General features: G+C 33.9%; 5 protein-coding genes across 5 annotated transcripts; 2 read left to right on the top strand and 3 right to left on the bottom strand.

Moving 5' to 3' along the window:
* The first annotated feature begins 1813 nt into the window (after window positions 1-1813).
* On the top strand, window positions 1814-3456 carry LOC143542355 (small ribosomal subunit protein uS8-like). Its single transcript, XM_077034960.1, has 4 exons — window positions 1814-1881; window positions 1954-2095; window positions 2943-3103; window positions 3212-3456. Exons 2-4 carry the CDS (start codon window positions 1963-1965, stop codon window positions 3308-3310), a joined length of 393 nt encoding a protein of 130 aa, XP_076891075.1. The 5' UTR covers window positions 1814-1881; window positions 1954-1962; the 3' UTR covers window positions 3311-3456.
* A 3277-nt stretch (window positions 3457-6733) lies between these two features.
* Window positions 6734-11668, top strand: LOC143542377 (ras-related protein RABE1c-like). The gene is made up of 8 exons (XM_077034975.1): window positions 6734-6898; window positions 8121-8193; window positions 8287-8387; window positions 9118-9183; window positions 9825-9922; window positions 10023-10085; window positions 10428-10520; window positions 11353-11668. The coding sequence occupies exons 1-8, from the start codon at window positions 6826-6828 to the stop codon at window positions 11437-11439; spliced, it is 654 nt and encodes a 217-aa protein (XP_076891090.1). The 5' UTR covers window positions 6734-6825; the 3' UTR covers window positions 11440-11668.
* Window positions 11669-12755: 1087 nt separating this feature from the next.
* On the bottom strand, window positions 12756-13178 carry LOC143542346 (uncharacterized). The gene has a single exon (XM_077034953.1). It carries the CDS (start codon window positions 13176-13178, stop codon window positions 12756-12758), a length of 423 nt encoding a protein of 140 aa, XP_076891068.1.
* A 2198-nt stretch (window positions 13179-15376) lies between these two features.
* On the bottom strand, window positions 15377-15805 carry LOC143542345 (zinc finger protein ZAT11-like). Its single transcript, XM_077034952.1, has one exon. The coding sequence runs from the start codon at window positions 15803-15805 to the stop codon at window positions 15377-15379; it is 429 nt and encodes a 142-aa protein (XP_076891067.1).
* Window positions 15806-19188: 3383 nt separating this feature from the next.
* LOC143542376 (uncharacterized) lies at window positions 19189-21363 on the bottom strand. The gene has a single exon (XM_077034974.1). The coding sequence runs from the start codon at window positions 21318-21320 to the stop codon at window positions 19563-19565; it is 1758 nt and encodes a 585-aa protein (XP_076891089.1). The 5' UTR covers window positions 21321-21363; the 3' UTR covers window positions 19189-19562.
* Between the last annotated feature and the right edge of the window lie 1171 nt (window positions 21364-22534).

Genomic DNA, 22534 nt, shown 5'->3' with positions numbered 1-22534 from the left:
CATGTACATTACTCAAGAGAGGAACTTCTCATGTTTGTGTTATATGCAATTGTCTTGTTACCAAGACATTTGCATTGCGAACTGACCTCCCATAAAAAAAAATCCTAGACTTCCTGCAACTCTTGCTACCAATCAGACGGCGTTACCAAAGTACAAGGGAACCACCTACACATGATCGTCATAACTGAGGATCGATTAGTTGTTTGCACATTTGTTTTTTTATAAATTACCTACCTGCTAGCTCATACTAAGGTTTTAGTCTGAAATATCAAGTAACCTTGGTCTTTGATAAACCCAAGAATCAAGTAGTTAACATTCACAGTTGAGACTTTCACTGTCAGCTATCTATCAAGACAAGAATAGAATCATTCCAAGGCATGTATTGTTGGCGATCATGAATGATGTGGAGCTTGGGAAATTGCTCACTGTTGTTTATGATTGCACACGATGATGTTTTGATGAGCATTAACCCGGTTATGTGAATAATAGTCCACAAGAGCTTATTTTGATTCGATTACATGGTTATTTACTTTTCTTTATCCACTTAACGAATTCAATTAGTTATGAATGTTAATAACTTGTATAAAATAATACAGATATAAATCAAGAGAAAAGTTATAATTACAAAAATGACTCACAAAATATGTATATTATAACTTTATAAAAATTTCATAAGTTTTAGTTATTGTAATTAATTTTGTTGAAGAAGCATTTTGTAAACACGATTTTATGAAGAGGCATATTGAAATCTTTGTACCATCGCCATCTTCTCGAATGATTGTGTCCTTTCTCACATGAGCCTCTCTTTAGACGTATTTTGTATTTTCACTCCATATTTCGTTGATATTATTTGTTTCTCTCTTTTGTAGACCATTCCAACGATATTCATGGATGGGAGCATTGGAAATTGTTATACGTGTCGGAAATGGTGTTATACCGTAAATATAGATTTACAAAGTATTTGAGATTCATCACTTTTTAAACTTAGTAATTATGTTCTAACTCAACAATATGTTTGTTAACCTGTATGTGTAACTTACATTATGAAATCTTGTTACAAACTATTTAAACTTTAAGCTATTTTTTTTTTATTAAAAGTCTCTCTCTTTTTCTTTTAAATGCATCAACTTACATATTTTCATGTGCAAACTTATACCAATAAATGGAGGTGCATAAACTGTGTTTTTTCAAGAACTGGAATAGCATAAGAACAAGTTTAAAGTATGGTCGGGTTTTTAACCAAGTTTTGATCGGTCTTACCGAGTTTTTATCGCATTTTAGCCGGGCTGGGTCTAGGTTTTTACCTTGTAGAACTGATTACAACAAGTCCATGCACAATTTCACCGATAAACCGAAACCAAACTGTACATACGGGTCTAGTAGGACCGGGTTTTTTCTCCCACCTCTACTCAATGTTTTAAAAACGGTTTTTAACTCATACCGGACTAAAAATTAATACAACATGTTGAATGGGTTGTATCGGGAGATTCAACCGGGTTGAATAGTTTACCTTATAATTCTTATAAATGAAACTTTAACTCAAAACATAACCCAAAATTATATGATTCCATAATAAAAATCTCTTGAGCTTAAAATCGGTTACCAGTTGAAACTAGCATTTAGAAAAACCTTCAGTTCAATGCTCTATCAAACCTTTCAAATATGGACTCAATACCTCAAAATATCGGCCTAATACGAACCGGTTTATAAAACACGGCCTCTGCCAATAAAGTAATAAACCACCTTCAATACTAATTGGGTTGCTTTGTACAATTATTAAAAAAAAGCCCACCCACATCACATAGAAGCCCAAACCCTAATTCATATACCCATCTTCTAAATCTGCAATCATTCACCCGCCGCTGCCATTTTAGCTTCGAGGTAAACCCTAATTCATATCAATATTCAATCTATAGATTTACGATCAAGCTGTGTGTGTGTGTAAATTTGCAGGTTTAGAAGATGGTGAGAGTAAGTGTTCTTAATGATGCTCTTAGGAGCATGTACAATGCTGAGAAACGAGGCAAAAGACAGGTCATGATTAGACCTTCTTCCAAAGTTATCATCAAGTTTCTTATGGTTATGCAAAAACACGGTAATGATTTTATTCATTATTATTATTATTATTATTATTATTATTATTATTATTATTATTATTATTATTATTATTATTATTATTATTATTATGTAGGGGTGTTCATTATTCGGTTATAAGCCATTTAAACCGAAATCGGTTAATTGGTTGTTCGGTTCGGGTTTTGGTTGGTTTATTTTGAATTAAAATTAAAACCAAATAAATTGGTTTGAATAAAATGATAAACAAGCTGATGAACACTGCTATTATGATTTTGTTATTAAAATTAAATGATTGATTAAGGTAATTAGGGGTGTTAATTATTCGGTTATAAGCTGACCAAAGTACTAAACCGAAACTAAGAAAACAGAAACAAATTTTTATTCGGTCAACTGAATTCATATTTGGTTATTCAGTTTTACATTTTAGTTAATTTGGTTTAATCGTTTCGATTAATTTGCTTTTTTTTTTATAATTAAAATCGAAATTGAATTATACGGATAAACCAAACCACTGCTTTTAAGATTAAGTGATTGATTAAGGTGATAAGCGGTGTTCATTTTTTGGTTATACGCTGATTAAACCGAAGTCGACAAAAACAGAACCGAACTTTTATTTGGTTATTCTGTTCGTGTTTGTAACAGTAACTGAATCTGTGTTTGGTTATTCAGTTGTCATTGATTATACAACTTGATTAATTTGGTTTTAACAATTCTCTTTCTCGGTTTGGGTTTTTGTTACGACAGAATAAAAAATATCAAAACCGAATAAACTGATATTCAAATTTCAAACCAATGTGCACTCGATTATGATTTTGTTTTCAAGGCTAAATAAATTATTATTGTTGTTTTGTTGGGCTGTGATGCAGGTTACATTGGTGAGTTTGAGTTTGTTGATGATCACAGATCTGGGAAGATCGTGGTAGAATTGAACGGGAGATTGAACAAATGTGGAGTTATTAGTCCGAGGTTTGATGTTGGTGTTAAGGAAATTGAACCATGGACCGCTAGACTTTTGCCTTCAAGACAAGTCAGTCTTCTATCTTTCACTTATTATTGTTATATCATTATTTTTCAACCTATGTTTGCTTTGTATTTTGAAACTAATTATCTTATTATTGCTACTTGCTTAATGCAGTTTGGGTACATTGTGTTGACAACATCGGCTGGAATCATGGATCATGAAGAAGCGAGGAGAAAGAACGTTGGTGGAAAAGTTCTTGGTTTCTTTTACTAGAAACATGGTATTTTAGATCACTGGTTTAGGTGGTTGTTTTTTAGGGCGAGATTAAATGAGACGATTTTGCTATTTTGTGTTTTGAGATTGGATTTTGTCAAAGGATATCGTCGTTTTGTACGCCTTTTGTTTCAAAGTTTGTTTTGTTAATGCTATTTGTGAGACATTTTTGGCTTTGGCGTATTTGTGTTTATTGTTGCACAACTATTAACAGGGTGTTTGGAATTGGTTATTTTATCTCTTTATATGTTAAAAAGCTATGTGTAATAGAGGACTTGAAAATGTAAAAGATTTTTGAAATGGGTCGTCACGTAATATGGACGATTTTTATTTTAAGAGTGTAGTAGTGTTGTCGTCCCTTTTTAGTTTTATTATTACTTTTAAGTCAAACTTGACAACAAATATATAACGACTCTTCCCAAAACTTATCGCCCAAAACTCTCTCAATTTAGAGGTGTAGTGGTGTTGTCGTCCTTTTTTGCCCCCTTTTTAATTTTTATGATAGGTTGACCGCTCTATTATTTGTCAAAACCGATCGTCATTCATGGAGCCTATCAATAAGTAGGTTTCATAAAAATGCTGAATGATTTAAAAACTATCTTTTAGGTCTCACATCTTGATGATTCACAAGCATTTTGCCGAAATCCCGACTAGACGCCGATTAATTGCTAGTCTCCACCCCACTGATTAATTTGGGCTAATCGGCCAAGTAATCGGTCAATGGTCACATCCGTCCAATATCGCCTCTTAATGGAGAGGTTATGACTAAAATCAACGGTTTCCAACTTGATGTCGGCCACATTCAACGGTTTTCAATTAGATTCCAGCCAAAAGGTATATGTGTATACATAAAACTGAAAATTACATATAATAATGTGTGTGTATATGTAAAACTTAAATTATACATTAAAGTACTATCCAATTAATCTTGATTAATTGCCAATCCCCACCCCATCGTCTGATAAACGAGATTAGCAATTTTTACAACACTGTTCACAAGGTTATGAAATAGCCTATGAGACTTTAAATGATCTTGATGGCTACCCTTTGTGAGAAGCTTTTACTTGGGACACGATTCGAACAGAGTTGTGTCCCTGGCCTGCACCCTTTCCAACCCACCCGATTGTCAGTCCGAGTCCATTCCATCCACTCTAAACCCTTTCCAACCCACCCGACTGTCCGTCCGAGTCCATTCCATCCACTCTAAAAAAACATAACTATCTCCAATCAATATTTATCTAAACTATATATTGACATAAAATAATACCCAATCAACATCTCCCAGGTCATCACCACCAAGAGAACTTTTAACCTCCTACACCGCTGGCACACCGTTCTTCCCATGGTCCGCCACTCTTTTCCTCCACAAACCGACAACTGTCGTTTTACCTGTTATTATTATTACTAGGTTATAACCCGTGTACTACACGGGATTGGGTACCAAAAATTTTGAAAATAAGAATAATATATGATAAATGAATACAAAGTATATTTAATAAAGTTTCATTTACAATTACACATTAGTTTCACTTGAATAGACATTAGATCTAAACTACTTCTAAAACTAAATTAGCGAATAAACAAAATATGATACCTGCTCATCATTAGGTTTATAAAACTAAAATTGCTATCCACGGGAATTAAATTGACATCAGGTTGTTTTTGTAATAAAAAAAAAATTAAATAACACCAGTAGATAGTCTAACCCCATCATCATACTAAAAGAAGTTAATTTACACGTAAGTGCCTTAAATCTTCGTAATGTATATACTTATTCCTCAATTCCTCAAGAAAAAGAAGTTAATTGCACATATACAATTTAAAGCGGAAATAAACCAAACACAAAAAAAAAAACCCTTAACCAGTCACTAAGTAACAAAAAATTCGAAATCTTTAGGCTGAATAGTTAAATGCGGAATCAACGATATATGATTCATATCCAAGATTTAAGTTTTAGGATTGCTGGCCTTACTGGTAGTTGAGGATGATGGTCGATTGACCCTTACATTGTATTCATTACCGATATTTGTGTATTAACTTACTTCAGTCTTGATGTGCTGAGAATGACTCCACTTGGCTCCACAGGCATTTCTTCTTTTTTTCTTCTTAGAAAGTGCCACTGTCATCCAAAACAAAACACACACCACCTTGCTACTGGTGGCATGAAAAATCCTTACCATTGTAGTCAACGCAAATCTGCAAATTGGGAAATATAACATTTATAAAATGCAATGACATAAAAAAATTATTCCAAGATTATTAATTACCGTGTTTATTCGATTAACACCGTGGACCGAAAAAGGAGCTTACGTTTGGAAGTTAATGGAGTCAACATCTCCATGTCGAATTGTTATCTTTATCTTTTTTATAAAACCTTGATGGTTAAGAGCACATTTTCTACCCTGTGAACCACCCCACGGTCCCTATATTATGCATCTTTCCTGCAAATAAACAAAAAAAAAAAAAAAAAAAAACAGTAGCTTTATAGTTTATATATAAAAAATGGGTATTCAAATATTCTATTAATAAAAACAGAATTGAAGATTATAAAACTAAAACTCTACAATCTCAGTTTGGATGGTTGTCTGACTTTGAACAATATTGACCACCCGAGAGAATCCTATCAATTCTCATATCATCATTATCGTAGCAATAAGAGTAGAGTGATGCATACAAACTGCAATTGTTCTCGCCATTCGAGTTCTCTTCTAAAATAATAAGCATAAACAAAGGTAAATTTAAAGATTTGTCGTCTCTTTGATTCCCTACTCATAGAAGAAGTCGTCTTTTACCCATAGTAAAACCAAAATAAAGCTTTCATATACATATACATTTGTATTTCTCAATTACAGAAAATTGATCCAGCACAAACATATACACAAGTATTCAGATCCAAATTTAATAAGGTAAATCATTCAGATATCAATCACCTAGGTTTCGCTTCACACCCATTATAAATTTAGTTTCAAAAGTATTGAAATTACCATTCTTTATGGCTGGCTACAGAAAGAAACATCCAAGTTCAAGAAATTGAGTCTCCTTTTTAAATCACGAGCTGATTGTGGGATGGGATGGGATGGAGAGGCCTGCCAGGTGTCAACATAACAGGAAGTGAAAATAAAAGGGAAGGCTGATGTGTGAATGACAAAACCTTGTTTTATTATTATAATTGTAGATTATTATTATTATTATTATTAAATCTTTCTTTTCTTTTCTTTTCTTTTCTTTGTGCGCGTCAACACTCATTCCTTCATCCCTCTAACCTACGCACCACTAACAAACCACCTAAGCAACCGGCGCATCTTAGCACACCATCACCATCATCGCTAACGGTAACAATAACAATAATATCTTTTATTTCCGATCTGTTACATACGTCCGATCTGGCGTGTAATTAGTTCAAATTAGTCTATTAAGCTTTTGATTTTGTTTCGTGAACAGGTGTAAGTGAGTGTGTGTGTGTATTTATATATACATAAACGCTATATTGTTAGGGCTTGTTATTGGATTAATCAATGGCTGCTCCACCAGCTAGGGCTAGAGCAGATTACGATTACCTGATTAAGCTGCTTTTGATCGGCGATAGCGGTAAGTGTTTTGATCGTGTGCTATTGATGTTGTAGATTTGAATCTGATTAATTTAGAGGTGTGTAGTGATTGTTGACAGTATTTGTTAGTGTTTGGCATGGATCTAGGTTAATATCGGTCAAAATATCGGTACTGATAATATTACTGGAGATATTGACAGATATATTATTAAACTTTATTCTTAGTTTCTCCATTCGTCTTGCAGTTATTAGTGTTTTAAGTGTTAATCAGCTCCTACTTGCTACAATTGTTAGTGTTTTGCAAGTTGCAAAAGGTTAATTTGTTAATGTTAGGAAAGTATACGGAATTGTTAGTGTTAAATCGCTGTGTATGTATCAGTTCTGCATGATATTAAAATTAGCAATATCCCACTGCGATAACCTATATCTCAGATATCGGTCCGATTTTTTACTGCGTTAACAGTATAGGTTTTGATTGTTAATCTGTCTGTGTTTGATAGTTTGTTTACTGTTATCATGAAGATAATGGAGTGCTGAATTCGATGAATGTGTTTGTTGTGACTTGTGAGTCAATATGCCTATTGTTAATGTTTGAAGCAGTGGCTGATTGTTCAGGAAAAGATGTGATTATGATACTGTCATTGTTAAAAGAGTGAGTCTTATATTACATTGAATTTTAAAATGGCTGAATATGTATAGCAAAAGTGGTCATTCTAGCAATCTAGCATATTATCATTTGGAAAACGGAATGAAATCATGGATATTATCTACCAAATGCTTCATGACAAGCTCCACTTTCACAAATATTTGGATTCAAAAATCAAAATTATATACCAAGCGAGTTCTTTAGTTTTGAAACATTCTTAGGGAATTTCAATCATGTTATGAATATTGCAAACATTTTCTAACGTATGCATAGTTGACGTGCGTGGATAACACGCTGGTATTTGTTTTATATTAAATGTGTAAAACGACAAAAGAGTTATATGATAAAATCTTTATCAACCAAGATTGAATAACATATATAATATTATTGCGTCACCATGTATGACTTTATTTCTAGAATTGTTAACATTATGGCAAATCTTTTGCACTACGTGACTTCCCATGTTAAGGCATACTGTAAGGCAATCACTATCAAAACTAGGGTTAAACATTGATGTATTGCTTTCGATTCTGCAAATCTTAATTAGTAAATTTATACTGTTTTGTGTTTCTATTTTATTTCTTAGTTTAACAAACATATTATGATTTCGTTGCAGGTGTGGGAAAGAGTTGTCTTCTTTTGCGTTTTTCAGATGGTTCTTTCACTACTAGTTTTATCACTACCATTGGGTGAGTTATTCTCTTAATATCTACATCGTCATCTAATTTACATATGTGCACAACAAATTTTGACATTATAGAAACTGTAATTGGGAATTGCAGTATTGATTTCAAGATAAGAACCATCGAGCTTGATGGAAAACGTATCAAACTACAAATTTGGGATACAGCTGGTCAGGAACGGTTCCGGACCATTACAACTGGTATGTTTTTTTCTCTTTATGTTGGATTATAGAGGTGGCAAAATGGGCTAGTCAGGTGGGTTGGGTAACGGTAGCAGGGGTGTAAACTTTAACTTATGAGAGCTCTAGCTTGAGCTTGGGTCGGTTCGAGCGTTAGTTCTAAAGCTCGGGCTCGACTCAGGAGTAGTTTTTTCAAGTTCAAGCATGGCTTGGACTTGGCTTATTTACTATTTGTAAGTTAATAGTTAATTTATATTATTATATTTATTTTTTATTTATATTATTTATATATAACATAATATCTGTTGTTTGATTATTTTTATCATGATTCTATATATAAGAATAATCATTATATAAATATATTGTTAATATGTTAAATAAAAGTATATTAATAATAGACTCGTTGAGGCTTGACAGCTGGCTTGAGCTCGTCTTGGGCTCGCTTATTAAACAAGCTTATTGTTTTGATAATAATCCAGCTTTTTGAGTAAATTTGAATCAGGAGGTTTATGCTTTAAAAATGCACTTTGGACGACTTAACAACCTTTTCCTTTTAAAGTTAACTATTTTTGCTTGACCTGTCAGAAATAAAACTTATCTTGAATTGACTCAGTTAATAAATAAACTGGCTGTAAAGAAGTGTTCTACCCCGCTGAAATTGTTTATCTTATGTTTATAGTATCTATAATTTTTAATGTCATGTTTAGTTTAAAGTAGTATGCAATTTACACCTTTTTTTTGAAAATTTTAGCTTACTACAGAGGAGCCATGGGTATTTTGTTGGTGTATGATGTTACAGACGAGTCATCTTTCAATAGTAAGGTTTTCTTCCCTCCGCTTTTATTTGCTTTATTATTAATTCTTTAATTTGTTATTAATCATCACTGATGGATAAAGGTAGGCCTGTAAACAAACGGACGAACATGAACACGTGTTCTGTTTGTTCATTTATGTTCGTGAATGTTCGTTTATTTATGGTTGTTTGTTTATGTTGGTTTATATATTTATTCGAGTTTATTTGTTGCTAATATTAATTTAAAATCAATTTGGAGTTCATATTATAGAAACCTTTATCTGATATCTTTGTTTACTATGGTAATTTTGTATGTAATTATCCTTTTATTTTAGACTCTAATTTGGGAATATTTTACTTTTACCAGGTATTCGTTCATTTGTGTTTGTTTATGTTTGTGAACCGTTCGTTTAGAATATTAACGAACAAACATGAATGAACACGTTCATTTTCTTAATGAACGGACATGAACAAGAAAATCCATTCATTTAATGTTCGTGTTCGTTTGTTTATCATAAAGTCAGCTGTTCATTTTTTAAATAAAGTTTTAATTATGTCTCCTAAATGTGGTCCCAATAAATTTGTTGTTACTTTAATGATTTAATATTTTGGATAAAGTGATTTAGTTTGACAATCTCATTATTCCCTGATTATTTTTTTATCAGACATAAGAAATTGGATTCGTAACATCGAACAACATGCTTCTGACAATGTTAACAAGATTTTGGTGGGAAACAAGGCTGATATGGATGAAAGCAGACGGGTATATTTGTTATTATTATTATTATTATCATTATTATTATTTATAGTTTCTAAACCGTGAAATTGGTAATTTGGCACATGAATAATATCTTTATTTATAGGCTGTACCTACTGCTAAAGGGCAAGCACTTGCTGATGAATATGGCATTAAGTTCTTTGAAACTGTAAGTTACTTAAGGTCCCGAGCAGTTGTTTAAAATGGAGAAAAATAAACTTATTATTATTTGTGTTATTGTTGTTATTATTATTATTATTATATATGTTAATGGGAAAGGTTAACGTACAAATGAAATTAACGTGCTAAACGTGAAAATCAAGCAGAGTAATTATACATACAAGTAGAGTAATTATGTAATTAAATCATAGAGTAATTAAATTACTCTATGATTTAATTACATAATTACTCTACTTGTATGTATAATTACTCTGCTTGATTTTCACGTTTAGCACGTTAATTTCATTTGTATATGATCCAAACCTATGTTAATAATATCATATTTGTGCAGAGTGCAAAAACTAATTTAAATGTGGAGGAAGTTTTCATTTCAATTGCAAAAGATATCAAACAAAGACTTTCAGATACCGATACAAAGGCTGAGGTAAATATATTTTAATTTATTAATGTCAAATCCGCGTTTTTAATTTAGTCATAGTTTTGACTTTTGACCCATTTTCTTATAAACGGGTCAATCAAGTTGTTTTTTCTAAATGGCCGAATGAGTATAATTAATTTAGTTGAAAAGGTAGTTGAGACTTGAGATTCGACTAGAATATATTTTCAATACATACACATTAGTTGTTCTTATTTTTTATCTCAAGTCAGTTTCATATATACAAGTTATAATTAACTGGTTTAATTCTATTTTCACTATGAAGGATAGATATGATATTTCCAAATGTCTGTTTGAAATGGTGCAATAGTAAATATGATACTGTGAAATTGACCTATTATAAAAATGGGAAAAAAATTGTTAAAATATGAACCAAAAACTAAAAGTTTGTTTTTTTTTTTTGAAAACCGCTTGGTTACAGTTTGTTCGGTGCTCGGTTTTTGATTTTCACAATGGGTTCGGTTTGGTTTCAGGTTTTTTCACCTTTACCATTTGGGTTTTAAAATTTTGGGTCCAAAAATGGCCCAAATAATGAGCTTACACCTGAAAGTCTGAAACTTTAGTTATTTTGTTAATAGTTAACTGTTATTACACATAAGGAACCAAAAAATGGGTACATCATGTATTAATTTCTTATAAACTAAAAATTTGTTTTAAGTTGATTGCAAAAACGAAACTGAACCGAAAAGTCAGATTTTGGAATAATATAAAACTGAACCATCGGTTTTCAATTGAGTTCGGTTAAGTTGGTTTTCAGTTATTTCGGTTAGTATATGAATGTCAATGATTTTGATGCATTGAGAAATGAAACCACTTGCAGCCAGCAACAATTAAGATCAATCAAGCGGACAGTGCAGCTGGAAGCAGTCAAGCCGCGCAGAAATCTGCTTGTTGCGGTACTTTGTGATGAAACTTAGGTTTTTTCATGATATTGGGGGTGCTGGTATTTTTCAACTCATTTGCAAATTTTTTAGCAACTTTTGTGTAGTGTGTGAACTTAGGTTTCAAATACTGGATTCTTTATATTTTTGTTTGTGTTGCAGAATTCTTTGTTTTTTTTTGTTTACAATCTTTTTGTATCACTTTTAGATTGTGTTGGAAGATGATATGGTGTGTGATTAGTTTTTATTAAGAGACATGTCATAACGTAAGAGAGATCGACAGTTGATATCGACAACTGTCCGTGCTTGGATTAAAATAAAACTGTATAACGTAGAGATTTTAGATTGACATGTTACGATCCACGTTTTTGTTAAACGATTTGAGAGTTTGTATGGTTTGGTTATGCATTTCAGTACCCAAACCCGTACTCGGAACCAGACCCGATTTGTAACCGGTAGTACTCGAAAACAAGAACCTGGTTTATCCAATACATGGAATCGGGTTTTTCATATATTAGATCTATACTAGAAATTATCCGACAAATACCTGAAAATTCCCCAAATAAGTGCAGCCTCTTAGGAAACTCAATCTATAGCCAAAAAATAATTGCAAAAACCTGAAAATAGGGTTTTTTTAATACCTGAAAATAGTGTATTCCAATACCTGGTTTTATACACGACCCGATGCATAGGATATGGTTTTTAGAGACAATAACTGGACCTGAACCCGACCCGGGTATGATCAATACGACAAAACCCAGTCATACCCGAACCCGGTTCCATACCGGAAATCGGGTATATAACCAGTGGCGTAGGCAGGAACTTTTTCCTACGTGTTCGGAAAATTTCGAGAGACGAACGGCCGATTGTTTATCACTTAGATTGAGGTTTTCTACAGGTTTGATGTTGAAATTTCTACGGGTTTGATGTCAAACTACACTAATATATAACATTAAAACAAAAATTTGAACAGGTTCGGCGAACCCGTTCCCCTAAAGCTGCCTACGCCCTTGAATAGAACCCGATTTGTTCACCTCTAGTTGCTAGTAAGTTTTCTTGTGTGGAGCATACACTTCGCATACGGTCAATCGAGGATTCGAGGGTAACTTTAAGATACTACATACAGTATTACTTTAGATAGTCTCTTAAAGGTCTTAGGTTTGAGTCCTGGCACCTTTAAAAAAGAATACATTGAAGTACTAACGTTAAATTAAAAAAAATAATAGTAAAAAAATTTAAAAAATAGTATGAATTCCACAATTATGTACAATCCTGTAATTACTAATTTACTAATATGGATTACTCCATAAAATAGTATTCAATCCATCAACTTCTGTTGTTTTCATATAGCAAGAGCCATTTTAACATAACCACTCCACACCTTCAAGTCATTCTCATACGGAGTCAAGTTCAAATCCATACACAAACCTCTCTTTTCTGTCACCGCTTCAACTCGACCAACATCGCGATGCCGCCTCATATGACCACCCAACGCCTGCCCGACCGCAAACTCCAACCCACAAACCCAGCACTCATAACTTTTCACCTTTGTTGTTGTCACTATCTTATCCCCATTGGTTGTTTTCATTCGTTTGTGGCTCGAACGGTGGCTCCCAAGAGCTTGGGACGACTTAAACTGTTTGCTACATATGTTGCAGTCGTAAACCCGACCTGACTCGCCCACTCGTGTGAGCAGCATTTGGCAGTTTTCCATGGCTAGTGTTTCAACCTCCCTGCAGTTGTCTAGCCATCTTCTCTTAATCATGGTTTGTTTCGATGTTGAAATGGTTTATGTTGTTTGTGTTATATGGACATGTTTACATGTATGTATATATATATATAGGTATTATGTGACAAGTTGTGGACAAGTGAAGTAAATGAGAAGAGAAATGATGAGGTAATCGTTGTAGTTAAGGAAGAGAAGAAACTTCTAACAAGTTAAGGTTATAAACTGAAAGTAGTGTCATTTACTCGTTTTATGTTTCACGCGGACACCAATTTTTAGAAGAAACAATAATTGTGATAACAATAATTTAAATTATGGATTTTTAATGATTTCAAATAAAGTTTATTGAGCTCTTTTGTACCAAGTGTTAGTGAAAATGTTAGGTAAAACGTCGTTACTGTCATGTAGGCATACTTTAAGTAATCAATCTTAAATAATAAGTGTAACGGAGAGAGTTAGTAAACCAAGATATTAACTAAAAAAATTGGTTGAAATGAATGTGTACCCGACCTTTTTGAGCCTCTTAGGCATTAGTCAGTTGGCGAGAGGGGGGCATTGTGGTTGGCGCTCGGGAAGTATTGTGGTCTATTGGGCGTTAGTGGTTGAGGTGGCAGGTGAGTGACGTTCATCCCTCACCCACAAAAAACCTGGTCATAATAAACTCACTCAATAGTGATTTGATTTTTGTGTGTGAAAACGTAAAAAAACAAGTCAAATTAGGAGCATAACGGAGGAATGAGTGGTTTTCATGATTCTCTGAATCCCAACTCCTTTCGTTGAGTGCCAATCATCACGGGTGGTGTTCCCATCTTTTCCACTGTCATTTTTCCCAATTTACTCCTACTCTCTCCTTTCTGTTTTTTTCCTTCCTGAATGGTATCATCGACTCTCTTGAGATGTGTTTTCCCTCAGTACCGACCAACACGATGTGGTGTTCCTACTAGTACCAAGCCCACCTCTTTGTCCACCTTGACAATTACACATAATACTAAAGGGTATTTGGTCCAATGAAATCTTGGCGTGTGATAGGCGCTCTCTCCATGTGAAGGTTGATTGTTTAAATCTCACAATAGAAGGGTTCGATGGACTTAAAAGTAGATTTTAAATGTTTTAAAAAATGGATTTAATGTTAAAAAACAGCTCAAAACACAAAACTTACATTTAATGGTAAAAGAATGGACAAAACACGAATTGCTACTAGGTTATAAGCTCTAGCATCAATCCTTGTACAAATTTAACAATTACCTTCAACTAGTGGAGCTTAAGATTAACATTTTATAAACTGCTATGATTCTTATTTTAAGAAGTTTGGGTAGACATAAGATTCTCATTTAACAAATATTATCATTTTTTTTAATTTACACTCTACTCTAGCGTCCGTTATCACACTCACATGGGTGGCGCCTATGTTGTGGTGTTTAACATCCCGAGTGCTCATGTAGTTGGTTAATGGCGCACACTACACATATTCTCAGCATTAAGACTAGGTATATCCGATAAAACCACTTCCTAGTTGTTTTTTTGTTTATTTTTTTTATAAAAAAAACTATAATATAATAAGATGAGAAAATTCCCAAAATAAGCGTTTATGAAAATGTTTTTCAGGTTTTAGGTGTCATTTGCAAGAAATTCTCAAATAGGTATTATAAAATAGTCGTGACAAGTAGTTTGTAGTACCAGTTTAAAACTTGCCACATGCCCTTAAACTAACCGTAAAGAGCAGGTTCACTATCATTTGTTAGTCACGATTAAATAAGTTTCATGCCTCGTAATCAACGCCCACGAGTAATTCATAAGTCATTTAGTCGCGAAGACTAGTTTACCTGGTTTACATTCCCTACACGAGTAGTTTATTAGTAGTTAACTCGCCGCGACTAGTTTAACCTTACAATCTACTCGTAGCGACTAAAGAACTTATGAATTACTCGTGGACGTTGATTATGAGACATAAAACTTATTTAGTCGTGATGAGTAAATGATTAGTAAATCTGCTCGTTACGGTTAATTTAAAGACAAGTGTCAAGTTTTTATTGTTATACAAACTAAAAAACGTTTTCATAAACGCTTATTTTGAGAATTTTTCCTAATAAGATTCTATCTTAAATTCACTCAAATCCAAAATTTGTTCCCCAATAATAAATAAAATTGTTCTATATACACAATCAAACTAATAACAAACATAAAACAAATTACAAAACCCTAACTAATCACTCACTAACTAACAACCGGCCACATCTTCAAATCATCTCGTACGGCATCAAATTCAAATCCAAACACAAACCGATCATCCCACTTTCCTTCTTCACCGCCACGTCAACACTTTTCGCGGTTGTCTCATCCCGGTGCCGCCTCATATGACCACCCAAAGCTTGCCCAAGTGCAAACTCCTGCCCACAAATCGCACACTCATGCGTCTTGGGCTTATTCACAAGCGACCGAGTATCATTTACTTTCGGTCGCTTGTGACTTGCACAATGCCCACCGAGTGCTTGAAACGACTGAAAAGGTTTATTACACGTTTTGCAACGGAATAACCTGTCAGGTTCAGATGTCGTGTCGGGGTTTTCAATACTGGAAACTCCGACACGAGATAAGAGCATTAAGCACTTGGCAATGCCCATGTTTTCGAGATCGGTATCATCTTCTAGTAGTCTTTTTACTGTCATTTGGATTGTGATTGTTGAGTTGTTTGAGTGTTGGTTATGAGGTGTGTTTATATATATAGTTTGGATCATGTTGACTATACGTGGGATATGCGTGTGAAGGTGGCTTGTGGGTCAAGGAATTGTAGCAAGATACATGGCGTGTAAGAGCGTAAGTGATGAGGTAATAGTTGTGTCTTTGTTCTTTGGTGGACTATAATTAAAAATTGTTAGTTTATAATTAATCTAGTTGACTAGATATATGTATCATTTAGGGTTGAGGAGAAAAGCAAATTAACTAAACCGAAACTGAATTAACTGGAAAAATTGAATCGAATCATTAATTGACGGTTAATTTTTTGTTTTCTTGAAAAATCGAATGTTAGATTTTGGTTCGGTTTTCCATTTTTTAAAAGTCGAACCGAACCGATTGATGGTGATTAAGATTATGAATATGATAAAGACTAGATGATAAATGAAGATTGAGACTATAATTTTATTACTTTTTGATCAAGAACTTTGTTGAATTTTAAACTATGTTACTCTAGCAACTTTGTATCCGTATGGTTACACGTAACATGCGCGTATTTTTGTTTTTTTAAATTTAATATATATGCAGTACTTTAATACGTTGTTACAAGCTTAAAAACGTCATATTTATATTTAATTTAATATATTTTTTTGCAATGTCTACACATAACTGAAAAAAAACTGACTATAACTGAACCGAAATAAAAAATAACCGAAGAATCGAACGGTTTGTATATTAAAAAACCGATGACTTCGGGTTTCACCTAATAATATGTTAACCGAATTAAACTTTGCTCAACCCTAGTATCATTCCAAGTTTCCAACATAAAGTCACAAACAGGTTACAAGTACATTCAACATAATAAATATAGATTCTATAAAAAAAAGTTAGTTTTTAGTCTAGTTAATTTGATGTTTGTATCATTCTAACATAGTATTATTATTATTATTATTATTATTATTATTATTATTATTATTATTATTATTATTATTATTAATTATCTGAATACATACATCTAGTCATCTAGTCTAGAAATATTGGAGGACAAGTAAGACGGTTGAAAATAAAATGGTCCTTATCGTGTAATATTCGAGAAACTCCCCGAATGCCACGTTTATATGAGTAGGGTGTGAACTCAAATGTGGATTTTCATGGAAAAAAGATGTAACATTTGCTTACAATGGAGTATAACCAAGGTTTCACACTTTACTAGCTTATAAATAGTTGTTTCTTCTAGTCTTAGAGATTTCTATGTTATTATTTTTTTTTAATAAATATTACATTACACTATAACCATATATTATAGGAAACCTTCGTGCTACAATGTATTTCATAATTTTCACTTTTATCTCTTTAACTTTTAACTTATATTTAATTAGCTCCTTTAAAGTTTTAAAATATTTTAGTTTGATCCAAACATTATTTTTTGCTAAACTTTGTTTAATTTTGCCCCCTAAAATATTCATGGTTTTGATATGTTTCATAATTTGTTATTATATATGTATATTTAAGTTACTGATATTTTTTAATGACCACCATACGAAGTTTTTTTATTTTCTTTTTTTAGTATGTCATTACGACATGTTTATTTCATTTATGTCGCGCCGTTAAAACGAATGTGTTTTCACAATAAAGTTTATAAGTTTTGCTGAAAACGAAATTGTGTTCGCAATAGATTATAAGTTGGTAAGTTACATAATGAGTACAGTACCACGTTGATGTTGTAACAAGCCGAACTGATAAAAACCACTTTTTTAAACTTAGATAAATAATTTTTTTATCGAAGTGATAGTCATCATGATATGTTTGTATACTTGCATTAAAATTTTGATCCCGTTACTAAGTTCCTCACGCAACATGCGCGAAGGGAACACACTAGTATATTTTTAAACATACTCTATTAAGATTAGAGGTTTAGATTAGCCAAGCTGCTTGTTGTAGACTCACAAATATTGGATCATATTGACTTTAAACAAGATCAACACCGAGCTATTAATTCTTTAATTGAAGTTAATTTAGATCGAGTCTGACCCGAATTTCATCTACCAGTCTTAGCTAAATTTGCAAGCTAAAATCTCCAATTTATTATTTTTTATTTATTTATTTATTTATTTTTGTTTCTACAGTCTTTTTTATTAACATTTAACACAAACCAAACTACATCTGGATAATGGGTAAGCGAGCAACAACATGCACCGCTATCCCCTTTTGGATTGCAAAGCCTATTCTACTAAATATAAATCCTTGGTTCTTCGGGCTCTGCGAGTCACTGTGGACCACCTTCTGCACTCGTTCCAAGAAGCGAACCGCCTCGGGAGCTAGAGATCCAAATGTGTCGAAGGCAAATGGAATGAACACGTACTGATTCTCCAAACACGCTGCATCATGCTTAGCAACCTTCCTAGATTCCGCCCTCAAAACCGCCTGTCTCGGAACGAAACCACTGTCTCTCAGCCCCACCAATGGTGACACCCCAGTGAGGTCGGCACATGTATGCTTACCCCCTGCCCATCCAAACACAAGAACGTCCGCAGGACGCAGTGTAGATCTTCCCTCTCTCGGATCAGTCAGAAAGTTAACATGTGCCTCTTTTTTGGCTGAGATCCCGGCACGCCTAAACACATCCCATAGGACATCTCTAACCCAGTCGTGACGATACTTGAACCCCGGCAATTCCTTACAGTGGAGGGCATGCTCACCAAATTTATCCAAACAGGCTTTTTTACAAATTGGGCATGATTCGTCTGGAGGGAAAATAGGAATCATGAGCCGGAATTTAAGGATGACTCTGTATTCAACTGCATATACAATTATACTTACAAATAGAATAATTAAGAAACTAATAAATTATAAGTGAACCAAACATGAGTTTGAACAAATACTATTGAGTCGTGCTACATGGTTTTAATTATTAGAATAGGTGACATCGTTTATCAGACTTAATACTTTTTAAATATAAGGGTCGGTCCTTAAATCATTAATATTATAAACGTTTAATTCTTAGGAGGAGGGGTGTAGACAACCATGTATTCAGCTTGTTTAACAATATTTTTGTTAGAAAAGAAAGACTTGGTAGGAATCTTAACTAATGCATACACACACAAACACAAACAAACATACATACATATTTCATCTACCAATCTTTTCAATTAAACAATAAGATTTAGATCGAGTCTACTAAGCTTTTCAATTAAATAATGCATACACACACACGAACAAACAAACATACATACATACATACATACATAAATGACGTTTCTGTCATTTTCTCACCCTCTAATTTTCAAGTTGGGGAAAACGAACTAATATTTATAGCTAAATCAAACGGTTCAATAAGAAACTTAAAGTGAATTTCAAGTACGATTAATATATTTTTTTTCTAGTATGCAATCAAGTTGCTTAATGGCAATGGGCAATTTCTTTTAATGATAGCCACATGGTCAACTCAACCAAGACACAGCCAAGTCAACTATTGCATTAGAACTAGAAGGTCATCTTGGTGATTGCAGTATTAATGTACAGTTGTATCATCCATCTAGATGTCTATGAAATCTATAATCAATATAACCTCAGTGTTAAGCATTTAGAAACCAGTAACTTGAATTTCAATTTTTTTTTTTAAAAACATGCTGGACCAATAACACTAGATTTTTATAATCATTGTGATAAAAATTACAAGATGCTATATTTTAATAATCATGTTTTGCACAACTTAGACAAGCAAGCATATAAGCAAACACCCAAGCTGGATTAGGTACTCTTGACATCTTTTCTTTCTACACTTGTTAGCTTTTGAACAATGGTTCGCAAACGAGAATCTTTCCCTACATCTGGGATCCGAGGTAGTAAATTCTCCAAAGTAGCACAATCAGGCATAAATCCTCGGTTTATCATTTCTTCCAGAAATATCTCAGCCTCTCCACACTCGTTTTTCTTCAACAACTCTTGAACAATGACATTGTACGTCACGCTATTTGGTAAACAACCATTATTTTCCATCTTTCTAAGCAATTCTTTACATTTATCAAATAAGCCTTTCTGGCAAAGCACGCTTATCATCACTGTATATGACTTAACATCCGGTTTCAATCCTTTCAATGCAAGTTCATCAAACAGATTCATAGCCAACTCAGGCTTCCCACATTTCCTACAACCATCAATCAGTATATTGTACAACCCTACATCTTCCATCAATTCTTTGCTTCCCAGCGATCGGAAGAGAGCCAATGCGTCACCACACTGACCATTGTCACACATACCATGGAATAGGATACGGTAAGTGCATATACTGGGAGTCTGGCCCTTTTCTTGCATCTTCTTAAAGAGTTCTATAGCCTTTGCAGGATGCCTTGATTCAAAAAAACCTTGTAACATGCTATTGTAAGTGATAGCATCAGGAATCAAACCCTTGTCAAAGATTTCATGAAAAAGATGTCTAGCCTTATCAATCTCCTTCTTCTTGCAGTAGCCATTTATGAGGCTGCTATATGTGATGATGTCGGGCACAATATCCCTCTCCATCATGCCATCAAGAACTTTCTTTGCTTCATCTACTTCTCCACGTAAACAGTATCCATCAATCAATGCACTATAAGTGATTACATCTGGATGCAGTCCTCTTCGTACCATTGCTTGTACAACAAGCTCTGCATCTTGTACAGATCCTTGCTTGCAAAAGGAATCTACCAAGATAGTAAAGGTGTGCACTCCTGGAGATACTCCTTCCTTGTCCATATCCATCAACAATTTTGTAGCTTCCGTCTCTCGACCAAAGTTACATAGACCCTGAATCAAACAGTTGTAAGCGATAACATTTGCACGGACACCGTTTTCAGTCATATCAGCAAATAGTTGTAATGCATTGTCAACCATTCGATCTTTGCATAAGCTATCAATGACTGCAGTGTACTGTTCTACCCGAGGTTTACACGAGCCTCCTGATTCCATGAGCCTGAGTAATTGAAGGGCCTTGGTAGTGTTACCTGCTTTACAAAGCCCATTAATAACGGTTCCATACATAAATTGATCAGGCTTACAAAGTTTCTGTCTAATAAGTTTCTTGAACAAGTGAAGAGATTCAGAAACTCGATCAGCCAGAACAAGGCCATGAATGAGAGTTGTATAGGTGGCCACATTAGGTGGATGACCCTGCTTGAAGACGGTTGCTAGTAAGGCAAAAGCATTAGGAACCCGATTAAGGCGGCAGTGACAATTAATAGAGATGTTGATTGTGTAGATATCAGTAGGCATACCCAAGAGATTAATTTTCTTTAAAAGTGAAAGGGCAGTGGAATAATATTTCATCTTGACAATAGCATTAATGAGCTGATTAAATTGGATGATGGAAGGCGGAGGCTTTCTTTGAAGCATTTCATGGAACACTTGGAGTGCATCTTCTACCTTGTTTAATCCTGAGCCATTTTGGAGATGCATGATTCTTGCATTGAGATTGTAGGTTGAAGTAGTGTAATAACGAGATCCAATTCTTGTAAAGCAGCTCATCATCATCCTGAAACCTTCAATTTCATGTATCAAAAACCAACCATTTGAATGAGCACTAACTGATAAAGCCACAGTAATACATGAAGGAAATTGAGCATGAAATATTTGAGATACTATTTTCCTGTCTACCTATATACATGTATCTTTTTTCATGAAATACAACACCATCTTAAATACTTCATAATACAACTCTTTTGTAACTCTTTTTTTTCTTCATGTTTTTACGTCCTGCTGACGTTCTTGTGTTTGGATGGCCAGGGGGTAACTATGCATGTGTCGACCTCACTGGGGTGTCATCATTGGTGGGCCTGAGAGACAGTGGTTTCGTTCCGAGACAGGCGGTTTTGAGGGCGGAATCTAGGAAGGTTGCTAAGCATGAGGCAGCATGTTTGGAAAATCAGCACGTGTTCATTCCATTTGCCTTCGACACATTTGGATCTCTAGCTCCCGAGGCGGTTCGCTTCTTGGAACGGGTGCAGAAGGTGGTACACAGTGACTCGCAGAGCCCAAAGAACCAAGGATTTATATTTAGTAGAACAAGCTTTGCGATCCAAAAGGGGATAGCGGCGCAGCTTGTTGCTCGCTTACCCATTATCTAGATGTAGTTTGGTTTGTGTTAAATGTTAATAAAAAAGGCATTATCCAATCTTTTTTCATAAAAAGACAAACTATCAAGCCACTAGACGCCAAAGGAAAAATTACACAAATCATTCCAAATTAAAGACTTAAATGTAAATCTATTTGATACCCAGAGAAAAGCTAAGGATTTAACGTCATCCACCAATTTCGAGATCATTGTAAGTTTGTTGGAGAAGATTGTTTCAATTCTCGTCTTCCAAATGGGAAAAGTGAAACCAAGATAGTTTAGATCATCAACGAAGTCAAAGAGTAAGTGTCTTGATGAATTATTATATTAGATGCTTGAAATTGGCTTATGTAAATACCTTGTATCACCATGGGCAAGTGAACACAGACGGGTCTTAGGTAAATAACTTGTATCGCTGCGGCGACGCAACAACTCGAATTCGATCGGTATTAGTTAAGTTCGTTACGACAACGATAGTAAATCAGAAAAAAATCGTTCAAATTGTATCGACACACATACAACTTATGATCAAATGACACGAACTTGGTTACAATGTAGCTTATGATACAAATAACATATTTAAAATGATGTTTACATGATCGTTAAAATCCAAGCATTGAGATGGTGAGTTGAT

Source organism: Bidens hawaiensis, unplaced genomic scaffold, assembly GCF_021521415.1.
Source record: "Bidens hawaiensis isolate Kalapana, Puna unplaced genomic scaffold, B.hawaiensis_p1.1 tig00012834_1, whole genome shotgun sequence".
Taxonomy (NCBI): Eukaryota; Viridiplantae; Streptophyta; class Magnoliopsida; order Asterales; family Asteraceae; genus Bidens; species Bidens hawaiensis.
The sequence above is the reverse complement of the archived record's forward strand: the minus strand, read 5'-3'. Positions and strand labels throughout refer to the sequence as shown.